The sequence below is a fragment of the Poromitra crassiceps genome (genome assembly GCF_964638095.1).
Source record: "Poromitra crassiceps genome assembly, chromosome: 19".
In the NCBI taxonomy this organism is placed as follows: Eukaryota; Metazoa; Chordata; class Actinopteri; order Beryciformes; family Melamphaidae; genus Poromitra; species Poromitra crassiceps.
Window position 1 is genome coordinate 5,580,996 of NC_139646.1, and position 19,113 is coordinate 5,600,108.

General features: G+C 42.8%; 1 protein-coding gene across 9 annotated transcripts in view; it reads right to left on the reverse strand.

Annotated features, from left to right (window-relative positions):
* Nucleotides 1–16,852, reverse strand: part of mslnb (mesothelin b) — a 70,535-nt gene extending 53,683 nt beyond the window's left edge. For all 9 annotated transcript variants that reach the window (XM_083655914.1, XM_083655915.1, XM_083655918.1 and 6 more), the window contains exons 1-5: nucleotides 16,720–16,852; nucleotides 10,684–10,784; nucleotides 7,168–7,186; nucleotides 6,932–6,968; nucleotides 307–429 (exon numbers count right to left, since the gene is read on the reverse strand). In XM_083655914.1, coding sequence (XP_083512040.1) covers nucleotides 307–429; nucleotides 6,932–6,968; nucleotides 7,168–7,186; nucleotides 10,684–10,735 — 231 coding nt within the window. In that variant the 5' untranslated portion in view covers nucleotides 10,736–10,784; nucleotides 16,720–16,852. The remainder of the gene's footprint in view (nucleotides 1–306; nucleotides 430–6,931; nucleotides 6,969–7,167; nucleotides 7,187–10,683; nucleotides 10,785–16,719) is intronic.
* Nucleotides 16,853–19,113: the final 2,261 nt, after the last annotated feature.

Consider the following 19,113-nt stretch of genomic DNA (forward strand, 5'->3'; position numbering starts at 1 on the left):
GAAAAGAGAAGACGTTGAATTTTCCTCATACTGGTTTTTACAAAACCATGTCTGCATGTGTTGTTCTTCCTACGGACGTGACGTTTAACATTTTACCGCATACACTAGTGATATTGCCGTAATAATGACAGGCATGGCTAACTTCTCATGTGTTGTAAAGTGTGTGTGTGTCACTCCTTGAAAAGAAGCCACAAAGATAATATGACGACACCAACTGGTCAGGCTGGACTTTTTGGCGACATTCCTTCCGTTGCTTTTGTATTGGGGAACATTCCTTACTGCTAACTGCTAGTTGTTCAGTCGTACCATGAAGGTGTAGACATCCAGCGAAGCCTCGATCAGTCCTTTCAGCCTGCGCATGTGCTCTTTTCCCGTGTCGGTCGGTCGCAGGCCCACACACTGGAGGAAGTGCGAGGTTTGGTCCGGGACCTTAATGATGACAAGATGAGAACATAAAGGAAAGAATGATCAGTGGTGGATAATGCAATTATTTGATATAGTGTCATAAGAAAATGAACTGAAACCCCCCAAAAATATGCTGGCAAACAAAACTGCCATTGTTGAATATTGTATTGTCGATACGGCATTTGTGGACAACACAAACTGAACCAAAGCAACTCTTTTTTTGTCGTCTTTTACCAGGATCAGTGAGAGTGAGATAGTTGCCATGTGATCTGTGAAGAAAAGATCTCAAAGTATGTGGCTTCTGATATCAGGTTCACCGGAAGTGGCATAACACAAACACGAGGTAGGAAGTTGTTGGTATGTGGCTTGGCGAGAATAGCTAACGAACATTAGGATCCTTGCAGTGCGAAGGAAGTGCTACTGAGTCATATCACCAAGTCAGTGCCGATTTATGACTGTCTCGTAAAACTGGTGTTGGGACATTTTAATGAACCTTTAAAATAACCTCGGACAGAATCCCCCGATGTTATTCCGATTATTTTTGATAGTTACAGTAACTCGATACCACACAAGCCACTTGTGAAAGTGAACCCTGACTCTAGTCTGTCAGGACGTCATCTCCACTGACTGTGAAAGGGGCTCACCGCGTGACTTTGTAGATTCATGTTTTAGCCTCTTTAATAGCAGCACCAATAGCTTTAATAAGAAAACATACCCGTAATATACCCATTACTATAAATGACTGTGTCTCTTCGAAGCTGTTTACCATTTGGTGTTAACCATTTGTTGTTAAAACTAGAACCAAACTTGTATGCCTCCGCCAATAAGTCAAGCTGCAGTTCACACCTATGTCTGTCCAGACTCGTAAAATATACATACTGTATGTAGTGAAGACTTTGAAGGAATTTAACAAAAGGTCATTTAAATACCAGAATAAGTTGACATTTTCTGGGAAACAGAAGGTCGGATCGCGAAACGGAAGGTCGGATCGCGATGCCTATATTGAACTATATGTACTTATATAAAGGACTATATTATTATGTATATATTATTATTTTTTCACCCCGAATCCAATGACGCCATCCTTGAGTCTCTACGAGTTACGGTTGCGGAGATACAGTACGTCCGCCCTGCCTGCAGGACTACAGGAGAGCGATAGAGGACAATTAGTCCATGGGCCAAGGCTCAAATTTTGACATATCGGTACCACCTGAGGTGACCGCACGATTTTGTTATTTTTGTCTTCCTACATGTCTCTAGTTTATATTTTGGTATGATAACCCTTCCGATTTGGTAGCTTAAGGATAGTTATCACTCTGTAAACAAACCTACCCCCAAAAAATTACAAAACCCTGATTTCATCATATCTCCTGAACCACACATGATAACGCAGAAAATGTGATGTCTACCCCTATGTTTTCATGGTCAGGGATTACAATGACACCCTATACAACATCATAAACTGTTCACATGAATAGTTAATGGTGAATTAAGTGGTGTTTTGGTGAATTCAGTGGTGTTTTGAGAAGGATACAATGCAATTAGTCCATGTGCCAATGGTGAAATTGGTACCACCTAAGGGGACCGCGCAATTTTTGTATTTTTGTCTTCCTACATGTCTCTAGTTTATATTTTGGTATGATAACCCTGCCAATCTGGTAGCTTATTGATAGTTATCACTCTGTAAAAAACCTTCTCCCATATAAATGACAAAACCCTGATTTCTGTGTATTAGTCCAGATGATATGTGAAAATCATGTTCACTTTTTCATAAAAGCATGAAACTTGGTACACATATAGTTTGGGGCCCCGTAAATCTTCAGAAATTAAGCCATCACAAAAATGCCTCGTGGTGGCCATTTTAATTCTGCCATAAGTGAATTATGTAGTTTGCATCATATCTCCTGAACCACACATGATAACACAGAAAAGGTGATGTCTATCCCTATGTTTTCATGGTCAAGGATTACAATGATACCATATAGAACATCATAAACTGTTAAAGTAACTAATCAATGGTGAATTTAATGACGTGAGAAGGAAATCACAGTTTCTGATAACTGATGCTATAACTTCAATTCCATGACCACTCTCTGGCTAAGATTTTTTGATGAGTAATTTGACTTCTATGGGCCTTTTGTTAAAATAGCCCCCAGGCCCCTCCCAAACATCCTCCGACTTTCTGCCAGATGGCAAAATCCAAGATGGCCACTGGTACAATCTTGAAAAATTTACTTTTGAACCAGAGCACCTAGAATAATGTATGAAGACACTTTTCGGTGTAAGTCAACCACAAATAATCTGATTCTGACATCAGTTTAACATTCTGACATAATTTTGACCCACAATTCCAAGATGGCTGCCATCCAGTAGCGTGAAAACTTAACTTTTGAAGGGCAACATATACGTATGTGGTGTTTGGGGTTTACCATTTTTAGAGTAAGGACGGAGATTAACAATGGTGAATTATAGCTATTTTAATTGCAAATCCATGCCTACCAAACATGGTTTAGTAATGACAATTATTGTGTTTTGAGGGTAATTTCATAATTATGTTAGTCTCGCTGGCCAGCCTCCCCTCCCTACCGGGAGAGGAGTCTGGCGCCACGGAAACAGGCAACTGGGATAAGCTCTCCCCTGCTCTACAGCTGCTCCCCATTGGAGCGACTGTTTCAGTGGGTGCCGGATGTCTGCTCCCGGCTTATTACAAACTCTGTCATTGGCTCCGACCACGATAATCAGAGCAGCTTCCGCTCCCTCCTCCCTGTGTCGCTGTAAATAGTGCCCTGCCGCCTCAGTGAAAACAACAACGCTAACTAGCTAGCAAGCTAACGGCAGAAACCTACACGCTAGCTCATTGCTACACGCTGAAAAGGGCAAGTTGGATTGTTGGAAACTATTTTCCAAGGGCACTGCCGCTAAGCGCCGCCCATCGCAATCCCACTATGGAGACCTGCGTGGGAGGGGAGGCTGGCCAGCGAGACTATGGGAAAGGTGAAGGTGAATAGCCTATGTCCATTGTCCAACAAGTTTTCTCAATTAATTTCCCTCTTTGCGATGTGATAAAAGTTTCTCAGTGAGTTATAGTTGATTGCCTCACTGAATTATCTGCTAATATCCAATTTTAGCAGCAGAATTTGATGTCCTGGCGTGGGCACGTCCGTGTGTAATGACATATACAAAAGAAATTTTACTCTGCGCTGCGCTGCACAGCATAGAGATTATGGTGCGCTCAAGCGCAGCAGAGTATTTAATGCGTAAGAGGTGCTTTTTTTTAGCGTCTAAGAGGTGCTGCCCCGTATTCTGCGCAGAAACGGCTGATTGTGGCACGCCTATGTCCAGTAAAATTATAACAGGCATGCGCTTGTGCACGCCCCCAATTTGCATTGCACGCGGCGTACCGCTTTTGCGAAGATAGGGCCCCCGGGACTTGCAAGAATCTGGTCAACTTCTCCTCTCCTGCAGCATGGGCTGATTTTAAGTCTGCAATGAGTGGATGCGAAAAGGAGCAAAAACACCAGACGCTGAAGTGACGAAGCATCTGGAAGCGCAGCCAGTTTCATTTTGGCGCACTTGTTAGCACATTAGACCGTTCAGTCAGACCAGCCGTGATGCGGCCGGCTCGCCCCATGCAGAGATTGTTTCGGCGTCTGATCTATTTTTGTGTGAGACCCGCGAGTGATTGTGTGAAGCCAGATAGGAAGTCAGTACAAGTGGTCACCGGCGCGGAGCAAAGCAGTGCGTCTGGTGTGAATGGCCAGGGTCCTGCTCGAGCTGAATTTACACACAGCGGCACTTTGCGTCTGCAGCATCACAATCATCTTCCACCCTCCTCCCTGCATGCATGCTCCAATCCGCTCTGACTGACTGGTGGCGACCATTTATGGATTTCGTTTCCACTCCCTCCGTGTCGAATCTGTCTATCTCAAATGCCTGTGCCACTGTGAAACAACAGCATCAACAATGCTAGCTCGTTGCTACATGCTGGAAACGGTTGGATCTGGATTATGGAATAAAGCAGGCCTGCTTGATACGTTTGGTGGATAGTTGTAAAGGTGAACGGAGCCTTTTTCCCCTATACCAGGGTGGAGGTATTAGCAGCCAGACTCTGCCATTGTAGGGAGGGAGTCTGGCAAGCGAGACTACCCGGGGAGGAACTCAAGGTAGGAGCTGCTGAGATGGAGTGGAGCGCTCCAAGGCAGTGATTGACCTGGTTGTGGTCAACTTGTAAACCTCCACGAGTTGCTGGAACATTGTGTTTTTGATGAATGTGTGGCCTTATTCAACTCCAAGATCACATACAGGAAGACGCAGAAGAGCAAGCGCATCTAGAAGCTCTATCTCCAATCTGTAGGGCTGCAAGAACCCTACATCACTCTCGTTGACATGGGCATGATCTAGATGATGGCAACTCCATCAGCAATTGGATTGGCAGACACAAGATGGCACCCCATACAAGTGGTCGGACTATGTCCACAAGGTGTCATCCATCATCCTTGCCCGCCATGGTGATGTTGACATATCATCTGTGTGATCGACCGGTATGACACAGCATACTTGGCTAAAGATGATGAGCGGAATCTGATGATTCAGAATCTATAGCTACAGCTAATAAAAAGAGCTTATTTTAGTTATCTTGTCATACATTCATTAAATATTTTAATGCAAGAAATCCTGGGGGTAGTTGGTACAGCAGTACCAAGGTAAAATGGGTGTTGACATTAACATATTTTCAGTGAACATAATTCTGAAATGACTCCCAAAACATCCACCATTGTTAATCTCCTTCCTTGTGGTAAACCCCAAACGCACAGTATACCTTCCCATTCAAAAGTTACATTTCCACAATACTGGATGGCAGCCATCTTGGAATTCTGGGTCAAAACTATGCCATAATGTCAAACTGATGTCAGAATCGGATTCCTCGTGGTTGACTTACACCGAAAAGTGTCTTCATACATTATTCTATGTGCTCTGGGTCAAAAGTCAATTTTTTAACATGGTGCCAGTGGCCATCTTGGATTTGGCCATCTGGCAAGGAAAATCCCAGGATCTTTAGGAGGGACCTGGGCGCTATTTTAACAAAAGGTCTATATAAGTCAAATAACTCATCAAAACATCTTAGCCAGAGAATGGTCATGGCTTTGAAGTTATAGCATCGGTTATCAGATACTGTCATTTCCTTCTCACAACGTCATCAAATTCACCATTGATTAGTCACTTTAACAGTTTATGATGTTCTATATGGTATCATTGTACTCCTTGACCATGAAAACATTGGGATAGACATCTCCTTTTCAGTGTTAGCATGTGTGGTTCAGGAGATATGATGCAAACTACATAATTTGCTTATGGCAGAATTAAAATGGCCGCCACAAGGCATTTTTGCGATGGCTCAATTTCTGAAACTGTACAGGGCCCCAAACTATAAGCGTACCAAGTTTCATGCTTTTACGAAAAAGGGAACATCATTTTCACATATCATCTGGACTAATACACAGAAATCAGGGTTTTGTCATTTATATGGGGGTAGGTTTGTTTACAGAGTGATAACTATCCTTAAGCTACCAAATCAGCAGGGTTATCATACCAAAATATAAACTAGAGACATGTAGGAAGACAAAAATAACGAAATCGTGCGGTCACCTCAGGTGGTACCGATTTTTGCCTTGGCCCATGGACTAAATGGGGGATTGGGGGTTCCAAGTTACTGACCAAACACTCTATTTCAGTGATTGCTGTCAGAATATAGAGCCATTTAACACTTGTTTTAACACAAAAATATCGCTGAATGCAGCTTTAAGTTGACCTAATCATCACATTCATTATATTAAATGGGGAGTTAGGGCCTGACTTTCTTATTACTAGCTATGGGAGGGACTAGCCCCATTTGTTCCGCTGTTCCTCCAAAACAGCGTCAGTATCCGAAATTTGGGGTATCAAGTGGTTAAAACGCTTTCATACCGCAGATCTGAAGATATAATAATCTCCCTATGGAAGCCAGTAGTATGGTCAGGGCTGAGAATGGGACAGATGGCTGTTGAAAGACTGCTTTTAAACAGTTGTTTCACTCAGGAATATAATTTAACACGCCCGACCATACTACTACTGGCTTTCATAGGGAGATTATTATATCTTCAGATCTGCGATCGGACGTCGGAGACGGGTACGAGAGCGTTTTAACCACTCGATACCCCAAAAAACGATACTGATGTTATGTGACGCTGTTTCGGAGGAACAGCGGTACAAATTGGGCTACAATATGGGAAGGACCTGTTTACGTTCACAAAGAAAAACACATTTTTTAAAGCAGAATTTCACTTCAACCACACTCTTGTACCTGCATTTTGTGTACAAGTATGTAAAAAGTCTCCAACAACTCTAACCATGTAATCATCAAAGCGATCAAAACCATCAACAGTTAGATATAAATACAATAGGCTAGTTCTGCAGGCTGGACTAGACCTTTATCGCTGGCATGTGACACATTTGTGTTTGTGTGCGTGCGATTGAGAACTTCACTCACCTGAACACAGGTCCCTTGTGCAATACATTTTTCATTTCTGTAGATTTCCAGTGGAGCACCAGACGAGCATTTAGAGAGGAGAGCAAAAGCAAAGTTCAGTCCACTATATTTAGAACTGTAACTGTATGGGTAAAGTCTTAAAACAGGTTTGACAGGAGAATCTTTTGCTCAACTGACTTTGTTAAAAAAATGTATTGTCTCATTACCACTGAGTTATTTCGACTGGCTGATCTTACCTTTGTGTGCTTGATAGCCCTGTTGGAAAAAGAAGACATGATTCATTCATTATTACAGTGACCGTAAATAGGTTCTGATCTGAGAATGCATATTGTATTTTAAAGCATTTAACCCATTGATACCTGATGCAGCATTTGCGTGTATATCCCTCATTTGTGTGTGTATCCCTTTAAGACCGCGAACCGCGTCACGCGGTTCGCGGTCTTAAAGGGATACACACACAAATGCTGCATCAGGTATCAATGGGTTAAAGGGGGGGGGAACACCTTGGACGCTCTGACACTGTTATATCATCAATATGTTATGTTCAGTGCAGTCTAGGAGTTACACTCACCGAGCACTTTATTACCTGTACACCTGCTTATTCATGCAATTATTCATTCGGCCAATCATGTGGCACTAGTGCACTGCATAAGATCATGCAGAATACAGTTTGGCAGCTTCAGTTCATGTTCACATCAAACATCAAGAATGGGGGAAAATGTGATCTCAGTGACTTTGACCGTGGTGTGGGTGGCGTTGGTGCCAGATGGGCAGGTTTAGTAGGTTTGAAATTGCTTATCTCAAAAAAAAAAAAAAACATCCAGTGAGTTCTGCAGTTCTGCAGACGGAAATGCCTTGTAGATGAGAGAGGTCAGAGGTTGTAGATGAGAGAGGTCAGAGGTGAACGGCCAGACTGGTTGGAGCTGACAGAGAGAGAATGCAGTAAACTCAGATAACCTCTTTTCAACTGTGGTGAACAGAAAAGCGTCTGAGAATGCAACACGTGGAACCTTGAGGCCAGTAGCGGAGCGTACACCGGGGCAGAGGGTGCGCCCGCCCCATTTTTTTATTATTATTATTTATTTATTTTTTGCATGCCAGGCCAGGCCTGAGTGTGAGAGCAATTCAATCAATAGACAATAACATTGGTGTGTTTAAAATGAGATATTCCACTAAATATGGCTAAAACAGATTCAAACATGTACAAAAGGCAATTTTTTCTTCGCCGCCGGCCTTAATTGGAAAAAATATATATATATATATATATCAAGCAGGGTCGCTCCGCCCCTGCTTGAGGCGGATGTCACTTTGCTAGCTGATACCTACCCAGTATTAGTATGTTCGTAATAAAGTGTTCGGTGAGTGTATTTTGTGATTAAATGTTGTAATCAAATCCCTCAACCTGCTCCATCTACTTCTATTTATTTTCCAGTCAATAAGCAGTGAGTCATGTCCCTTACTCAATGCATTCCGGTCTATTGAGGCTACTGTTAGTGGAGAAACTGGTATCTCTGCCTCTTCTGCAATGGATTTCTCCCTGTATCATTGCATGCTGGTGCAAAACGGTGACACTACTATAGAGGGTATGCATGTGATGTCACAGAGGCAGACGTCACTGTGGGGTCACGCCCACTGAGTCATAGCAAGACTGAGCTTGAATGCAGTAATCAGCCTAGATAACTGACACCTGCTGCTCAGGGAGGAACTTGACACTCATTCCTGATTGAGGGGGCGTGTTTCAGTGGGCGTGCATACCCTCTATTGAGACTACTATAAATCAAAGACTATTTTTATTATAAATTACTAGAGGAATACCCGCGCAGTGTATCCAGTGTAAATGTTGCGTTTCCGGCTACGCAACCATTGCGCAGCATTGCAAGTTCGACCATTAATCTGCGCAGCCATCTCAAATTTGTTCATTAATCGTCCCTAATTACCTAAATAAAGAATCCGGCTCCGTTAGATCACCTGCAGGGGTGCTCTTTACACTTCCTGAAAGATCCAGCGCGACCGCACGTAAAATGGCAGAGGTGTGTCCGAACTAGGGATGGGCATTTCTAGTAAAAACACTATTCGAAATTCGCTGGCCAAAGTCGACTTTTAATCGAAATTCGGGGGGGGAAAAAAAAAAAAAAAAAAAAATTGTGAGTGAAATGTTGCATTGTCTCCCCTGATTCTAAGTCTAAGGCTTTATTAATTAATAGAAAAAGCTTCTGCTGTGGATTTTTAGCTCAAACAAGCATTGCACCACTGAAGTAAAGAACATGTTACATAACATTGACATTTTCGAAAATAAAAAACAGTTTTGACAATCATGAGTGGTTCATTAAATATTTAGTAGGCTCAGGTCTGAGTGCCAAAGGGGTGCCAAAGTCACCCCCTCCCCCATTAATTTTTCCATAAACCTTGCTTAAAATGCTTATAAAATTGTTTTACTTGCTCAAACCAAGCGATTCGACTATACTTAGAATCAGGGGAGACAATGCAACATTTCACTCACACAAAAAAAAAAACATTTTTTCCCCCCCGAATTTCGACTTTCAATAATAAAAGTCGACCTTGATAATAACAACGATTATTCGAAAATTCGAAATGCGATGCCCATCCCTAGTCCGAACACAATTTCTGCTCACTCACTCACACACAGAGACTTCACATTCTTGTTATAGGATTGGCCAAAACAACCCAACAAACCAAAAAGAATTAATGGCATAATAGTTTGTGCATAAAGTTTGTGCAAAATAGTACTCGCTTTGTGACTACTACTGCGCCGCTTTGCATTGTGCCTAAGAACGCTAAACCTTGCGAGGCAGCTGGATGCGCGAGAGTATGATCACGTGATCCATCTTGCCACACTCCAAGTTAACAGTTTAACTCCGTCCAAGCAGTAGGACCAATCAGTGTCCAGAAGCTGCTACGGGTGGGATTTAGGTGTGATGAGAGCGAGAAGCGAGCCTGTGATAGACTGCGATAGACAGATGGTTCATCCAATCACCTGCCAGGTATTTTTTGAACGCGCCTGCCCTTTTCAAAACAGTTTCCAAAGACGAAGTCCCAGATGGTTCTGTATATAAAAAACAGGAAATATTTTTGATTTGGATCACCTCATCTGTATTTGGCCAGATATGTGTGGGAATAACAAAAATACACCATCCGACAACAAAATGGACCCAGACAAATTGTAAGGTACATCACTACTATCTGTCTTTTTCTTAACAGTTTTAAAGTGTTTAGGGTGGATTTTTCCTTAAAGGAACACTCTGCCCATTTTCAACCAGCTTTGTATCATTAGAACATCAGTAGTATATCAGAAAACTGTAAACGGTTTTGAAGTCTGTCATTTATTTTAGACAGTTATTGAGTGTTAAAGTGTGGACCAGTGACATCACTGGTCCACACTAACTCAAATTAATAACTCATTAACTCAAATCAACTCTCAATAACTGTCAAACTATTCATCATTCATCTAGTTTGACAGTTATTGAGAGTTGATTTGAGTTATTGAGTTATTAATTTGAGTTAGTGTGGACCAGTGATGTCACTGGTCCACACTTTAACTCTCAATAACTGTCAAATTAAATGACAGACTTCAAAACAGTTTACAGTTTTCTGATATAATACTGATGTTCTAATGATACAAAGTTGGTTGAAAATGGGCGGAGTGTTCCTTTAAGTATTTTTTGATAATTGATATCCATTATTTGGATGAAGGAAACTGCAGAAGATAATCCCTAACCTTAATCTTTTCTTACCCCAACAGCTTGCCGATAGGTAAACTAATAAGAAGAGGTGGCGTGAGATCATGATGTAAGCGGGCCTCTCATGGGGTCTGCGCGCTCTCTGGGGGAAATCACTGGGGAGGGAAGCAGAGAAACAGGTTGTAGTCAGTAACTTAAGTCCTCACAAGCGAAGCCCAACATGACTGAATCCAATGTAGGCTAGTCTGTTTTACAGACTTTTAGCCTAATCAGACACCAGGGAGCATGGCTGGCTTGAGTGGAGTTAACCTGTAACCAATTATAAAACATATAGTTCTGACCTTTCAGTGTTGATTGACAAGTAAGTTATCGTCAAATCTGGTGTAAAATATCCAATAGACATAGAGGTGATAGCAGCCTAACTGTTGATGTAAATATTTTAATCACTCATCCCACTTTTAGAACCATGCTGCTGGGGGGGGAAGTATAACATGAAATGATTTTTTAATCTAATTATTAGCCTAATGATGATAAAAGTTCTATTGAACGGTGCCATTCTTTATTTTATTTTATTTATTTCATTTATTTCATTCATCAATGGCTTGTCACTCTTATTTCTTCTACTGTAAAACCACCTCAAAGAATGGCGTCTTAAAGCGTATTACTGCAGTCAGCCTTTTCATACATTTTCATTATTGTTGTCCAAAACTGTCATCACTATTAAACGGTAATACAGTACTTGAATAAAGGGTACAGGCTGTGTATTTTTTGGTAGATACGTATATCAGGGTGTGTCTGGTCAGCATTTGTGATCTTTGACATGGCTGTTTAAAGGTGATGAGATAATAGATGGATGGATCAGTTGAAAGAATGCCGAAATTCTACACCCTCCACCTACAAACAGTACGTAGAAACAAAGACTGACGAGACCAACCTTGCTCAGAAAAAAAGAAAAGAAAATAGAAAATATTTCCATGCTACCGGAACAAAGAAAAAACAACAACCGTGCCTTGCCCCTAGTTTTTCTTGTTCTACAACTATTCTTTTATCTAATGGCTGTTCTTTTGTTATTTAAATATCAGCTATGTATACAGTAGCAAGATCTTTTTTTGCCTGTTAGTCTTTCCATATTATTATTAATAATTACTTTTTATTGTTTACTTTTTCACTGCTCTCCCTGACAAATGCACTGATTGCTTTCTCTACTTCACTCTCACTTTCTCTCTGTCACACGCACGCACGCATGCACGCACGCACGCACGCACACACACACACACACACACACACACACACACACACACACACACACACCCACACACACACACACACACACACACACACACACACACACACACACACACACACACACACACACACACACACACCTCAACACCCTTGTTTGGTAATGCAGTATGGCAGTGGTTTCAAAGTGGGGTTCGGGGACCCGCAGGGGTCCAGTGGGTTCCAGGGGGTCCCCAAAAGACCTCAAGGCCACTTTCGTCACATCAGTGATAGGGTGTAAATGACAAGTTTCATCAGAATACAATAGTAGTGCTGATATCACAAAGTCTGCCATGATACGATTTTGATTCAATTCAGGGGTCTGCGATCGATATGATACAATATCATTATGCCCATTTAATACAAGCTACAAAATTTAATACCTCATCAAATGAGGATTAAGGCTTTTTAAGGGCCTTCATTTTCACTAAATTGATTTATCAACTTAATACTATTCAAAACCCTGCTGATACCCTGCATAAGTAACACAAAGACAGAATGTATGGCTATTTTGGTCATGGGTTTCATACACTTTCTGTAATAAAACAAGTATAATGACCCTCCCACTCTCCTAGCCCTGTCTTGCAGATGTTGGAGTCGTTAGGCTGATTGGGTGCACCTGGGCTCGGTGCACTCTGGGCTTAGAAGACCTTCTGACAGACTAGTCTCCCTGCCTCCTCACTGATGCACGTTTTGTTCTGTTCGTTTGTTTAATGTAGTTTGTGTCGTCTAGTTATTCCCCCTTAGTTTTAGTAAATAAATAATTGTTATAGGCCTATATTACAAGGCAATTAAGGAAATAACAAAGGGAGTCATACACCATATATTAAAAGTTAAAACAATAAGTTATTAACTAAAACTAATGGAAAATAACTATAGCTAACAGAAACTACATTAAACAAACAAAAAGTAAACAAGACACACGGACACACACACACACACACACACACACACACACACACACACACACACACACACACACACACAAAGGTGCGCCTGTGAGGAGGGAGAAAGACTGAATGGTCTGATTATCTTTCTTTTCCTGATTTTTTCTCCCATTTTCTCCCCAATTGTACTTGGCCAATTTCCCCCTGCTGCCCCGGTCACTGCTCCACCCCGCCCTGCTGCCCCGGTCACTGCTCCACCCCCCCCTGCTGCCCCGGTCACTGCTCCACCCCCCCCTGCTGATCTGGGGGGACCCGTAGACTAGCACCTGCTTCCCCCGATACAAGTGCAGTTGTCAGCCGCTTCTTTTCACCTGACAGTGTGGAGCTTCACCGGCAGGACGTAGCACGTGGGAGGATCATGCTATTCCCACCAGTTCCCCTCCGCCCCAAACAGGCACCCTGACCGACCAGAGGAGGCGCTAGTGCAACGACCAGGACACATACCCCTAATCCGGCTTCTCTCCTGCAGATACAGCCAATTGTGCCTGCATGGACGCCCGAGCAAGCCGGAGGTACTGTAACACGGGGGTGTGCGAACCTGCACCCCACGTGTTGGCAGGCAGGGAATCTACCACTGCACTACCTGGACGCCCGGTCTGAAGATTTATTTATTTATTTATTTAAAAAAGATCCCCAAGAGATGCTTAGCTGATGCTTGTGGCACCAGCTAATCTTCCTGGGGTCCAAATACAGTACTACAAGCAATACAATACAATACAAGCCTTATATACAACATCACATTTGTGTGACGTTTACATGTTATTCATAGATCATCAGATGTAAACAAACATCATGTATGTGTAATATAATATGTATTTTGAATTATGTTACTTACATTGTTACACTATGTACATACATTTGTGAGTACAAGGAAGACATGGAATTGCACATGACCAACTGGACTATTGGTCATCTGTTAAGTAATGTGTTCTTAAATGGAATTTGAAAGAGGACTTATTATTTGATTGACGTATGTGAAGGGGGGCAGCTATTCCACTTCCAGCAATTCAAAATCTTCTCAAGCTGAAGGAGTACATCGGGCCCAGGTGCACCCAATCAGCCTAACAACCCCAACAGCAGGCCCCTGCAAGACAGGGCCCAGGAGAGTGGGGGGGGTCGTCACAAAAGCTAACATCTTATCAAAGAGGGGGGTCTCATTTGTGTCCGTTTAGGGGTCCTTGACGTGAAAAAGTTTTGAGAACCACACTGCAGTATGGTTCTCCTGACTGGTCCTTTCCTTACTGTCACGTCTTGCAACATAGACTTGTGTAAGAATACAAATACATGCCTACATTGTAAGTGTTTGTCTTGGCCGAGCCCAGGATCAAGCCTCTCGCACACATTTGTAACTTTGGCAGGTTGAATGCCAAGCTATTCAAGCTATTGTGACGAATGTGTCATTTCCAAAGCTGGAATCGACAAAAGTGGCGTTACGACAATCGAAAATGTTTGATCAATGGTGTTGATTAAATAAAGAAAGCCTCGTTTCCACCTTTCCTTTACCTCTTTGATCTTTAATGGTACGGTCGTAGCCGTATTTATATTACTAGATTATCAGGCCGCTACGTGCGGCCTGATAATCTAGTTTGGTGGGACTCCGGCCTGGTGTTGTCTGGTGTGTGTAAGGTCTGCGTGTGTTTTTGGCATAACAGCCAGATCTAAAACCACGTAACAGCCTGACCTAAAACTATGTAACAGCCTGTCCTAAAACCACATATCACCCTGACCTAAAATCACATATCAGCCTCACCTAAAACTATGTAACAGCCTGTCCTAAAACCACGTAACAGCCAATCCTAAAACCATGTAACAGCCGACAATTAATTGATTGATTAATTAATAATGAATTAATCATAAACTCTTTTAGGCTCTTCCCATTGGCAGAAGACTGTAGTCCGGTGGAACCAGAACCTCTCGTCACATGGACAGCTTCTTCCCAACTGCCATCTGCCTCTCCAACGAGACCCGAATGCCCCCACAAATAAGTACTTTATCACCCACCCCCCCTTGTTTGTAATCTGATTGCTTGCTGCGCCTAGTCAAATTGATCTTGAATTAAGTTTAATAATTGTTTACGTTTACGATCAACCCAATACATACAGAAGAAAATACAGAATAAGTTGCAGTCCAAATGGAATCTGGATTCTAAATGGTAACTTATTATTCTTATTGTATGATGACTTATTCTATGATGATGAACCGAGCCTGATGTTTTCTTAAGGGGTTATGAAGATGAACTGTACAGTATTTTGGCCATTGAAGCTGAGGCACATTTGCTCAGTGGGAAACTTGTTTGTTTCACTGACTGCAACAATTAGAAGCCAGTGATTTTGCGAGCTATTATAGCCCAGATTCATTCTCCAGCTACATTGTTATAATGTATTAGGTGTCCTTTCTTCTGAGAAGACTTTTAGAAAACTCGTGATCTTTCATGATATATTCAGAAGACTCTCTCTTCATAGGAAATATGTTTGGACACAGAGCATTTTAACTCCAGTTAATGAGGCAGGACTATTCCCACAGCTGAAATTAGAATGAAACCCCCAAGCTGCATGTTGTTGCTCACACAACCAACTGATGCCCAGTAGTCACAGGACTCTCCCCCTCTCTCTCTAAAGCCCATGGCACACAAATCAACCAACTGATGCCCAGTAGTCACATGACTCTTCCCTCTCTCTCTAAAGCCCATGTCACACCAATAGTCACAGAACTCTCCCCCCGTCTCTCTCTAAAGCCCATGGCACACCAACCAACTGATGCCCAGTAGTCACATGACTCTTCCCTCTCTCTCTAAAGCACATGGCACACCAACCAACTGATGCCCAGTAGTCACAGGACTCTTCCCTCTCTCTCTAAAGACCATGGCACACCAACCAACTGATGCCCAGTAGTCACATGACTCTTCCCTCTCTCTCTAAAGACCATGGCACACCAACCAACTGATGCCCAGTAGTCACATGACTCTCCCCTCTCTCTCTAAAGACCATGGCACACCAACCAACTGATGCCCAGTAGTCACATGACTCTCCCCTCTCTCTCTAAAGACCATGGCACACCAACCAACTGATGCCCAGTAGTCACAGGACTCTCCCCCTCTCTCTCTAAAGACCATGGCACACCAATCAAACATTCCACAACAAACACAAACAGACAAACACAGTTGTTTGTGTGGTGTGCCATGGCTGTCTGTCCTTGTTTGGAGATGTTTGGAGATGTTTGGTCAAATTCAACATGCTCAATCCTTGTTTGTCCGTGTTTGCCAATGGCACACCAATCAAACATTCTCCAACAGTTGGATGTTTGATTGGTGTGCCATTGGCTTAATATAAGATTGTTCAACCTGTTTATTGAGAGTGCTTAGCTAGACTTAGACAAACTCTCTGTAAAGCCCTCTGAGACATGCTTGTGAATTAGGGGTACACAAATAAACTTGACTTGACTAATATGACACCTTCTGAAGACTAATCCCTATAACATGGTATTAAAAAAAAAGCGATGCCGATTTTACAACATACAACATATCAGTGCGCATCACTGCATATAACGTATATTACTATAATCATACAACATACATTCTATTGTTCATAAATAATAAAATCTGATTACTGTAACATTTGGATTTTTAACTGGTAAAACAAATTCATTTATCTCAATTCAGTTCAGCCCAATAGAAGCCGTGCATCGTACTACGGTATCATGCCCCAAAATAAGCAGCAGAGCTCACAACAGCAAACAATCTGAACGTAAAGACTCAAACAATGAATGGTGTAACCTACAGATAATGATGGAGTTGGTTTCTGAAATCGCAGTCGAACAGCGACTTGTGCTGTAAATGACACAATGACATGAAATCAAAGCTCACCTAATCTCCTGCGCAGGTGTTTCAAGCTGGAGCCCTTACAGTATGCTGCGTGTGTAATGTGCCGGTGTTGAATTAACTCTCTCTCTCTCTGTCTCTGTCTGTGTGTGTCTATCTCTCTCTCTGTCTCTCTCTCTGTCTGTCTGTGTGTGTGTGTGTGTGTGTGTGTGTGTGTGTGTGTGTGTGTGTGTGTGTGTGTGTGTGTGTGTGTTGTGTGTGTGTGTGTGTGTCTCTACCTCTCTTTCCCCTGTTACCTGAGATGCAGTGGAACCGGGAAACTGCTGAAGGCGGGTGTGTTGTTTTGTGAAGATGACAGAGGTGATGGTGGTTAACTCCTCCATAGTGCAAAAAGGGGCAGGGCCAAGTCAGCCTTTATATACTGCGTAAAGCTTATTACTGGTGTGTGTGTGTGTGTGTGTGTGTGTGCGTGCGTGCGCGTGCGTGTGTGCGCGCGTGTGTGTGTGCATGTGTGTGCGCGTGTGTGCGTGTGCGTGCGTGCGTGTGTGTGCGTGTGTGCGCGCGTGTGTGTGTGTGCATGTGTGTGCGCGCGCGTGTGCGTGCGTGCATGTGTGTGTGTGTGTGTGTGTGCGTGTGCGTGTGTGTGCGTCACTGGTGTGCGTGTGTTTATGTTTATATATTTGTACTCGTTGTGTGTGTGGATAAATGGCTGTGTGAGAGAGAGGGAGAAAAGAAAGGGCAGGGATAAAGAAAGGAAAAGCCTATCCTTTGTATAAAGTTACATCCTGATTGATGTTTAACCTGGGTTACGCCTCACTGTTTGTCTTTGGATATATAAGCCTCTATAGCTTTGTACACAACACAACTGTTTGTATATTAGTGATGACCAACCCTCTAGATAATTGCCATAACACAATGTTATATTTCCCCAGTGGACTTACAGTCATCCTGATTCACCGTGAACTTTCAAAGCAACTCCCAGTATCATCAGCAGACCCGTGATCCAGCATTCATAGCTTGCAAAAATAAGGGCGTTATTTTGACCATAAACAATTCTTTTCAGTAAAAAAGCTGCCATTATTTTTCTTTTGGGTTTGTTGGGTTGATTTGAATAATTTCGAATAATTTATCATAGGAATAGTACAGTAGTCTTCCATACCACTTATAGCAAGAAGAAAGAGCGCTAAAATCAAAATGTGGACTGTAGCTTCAGCGTGACGCAGCATATTATGGTGACATTCAGGTGCATGTAGGCTGCTGTACAGCTGCTAGAGCACGCGCACGCGCACACGCGCACGCACACACACACGCACACACACACACACACACACACACACGCACGCACACACACACACACACACGTCAAGTTGGACTGGTTTTTTTGTGATTTTTTGTGTGAGGCTTCTCCATATTTTCCTCTGTGGCTGTGATTCCTGTTAGGCCTACTGTGGTTAGCTACTGTGGTTAGCTACTGTGGTTAGCTCAATATAAAATGGTGTGTACAGTGACGTAAGGTGGTGAGAAGTGAGGCTGTTTCAGTCCAGCAGCAACCTGGCGCTGCCAGATGGTTTGTTTTCACACAACCATCTGGGAACGAGTCCCTCGGGAAACCGTTTCAAAGGGCAGACACTTTCAATAAATACCGGGCAGGGATTGGATGAACCATCTGTCCATCACGTCTATCGCGGGGCTCACTCGCTGGCGTCACACCGAAGCCCGCCTGTAGCTGCCGCATAGGACGCTGATTGGTGCGAACCCCCTGGTGGTTGAGATTCAAACCAATAGATTGGAGCGTGGCAAAATGGATTTGTCGTGTGATCGCGATCTCATAATCTCACGAGAATCCAGCTGCCTCACAAGGGTGCCAAGCAGCACTAAAAGAGGAAATGGACAATGGACAACATAGTTATATTTCTAGTAAACCAAACTTTATTCATTATAAAGGAAAAATAGCAGTAGGATCTCAAAACAAAACTCACTCACTGTGCCCTAGGGGTGGTCAATAATTCAGTACTATCATTTGTTGTCTTTCAGTGGTGGTATCATATTGTGATGATATGACAATTGCCAGATACTTATAATATGATAATTGGATTAATAAATGTGACTTTGCCTACATGAACCATATTGTGATATACATAGGTAGCTATGTATCGAAACTGATCCCTGTGATTGTGTCGTGATATTGATTTCAACCGTATCACCCAGCCCCAGAGTACCCTGTTTATTCTGCTCTCTCTCTTCTCCCCCTCCCACCCACCCCCTGCTCTCTCCCTTCTCTCCCCCTCTCTCTCCCTTCTCCCCCCATTCTCTCCACCTCTCTCCTTTCACCTCTCTCCCCCATTCTCTCCACCTCTCTCCTTTCACCTCTCTCCCCCCATTCTCTCCACCTCTCTCCTTTCACCTCTCTCCCCCATTCTCTCCACCTCTCTCCGGCCT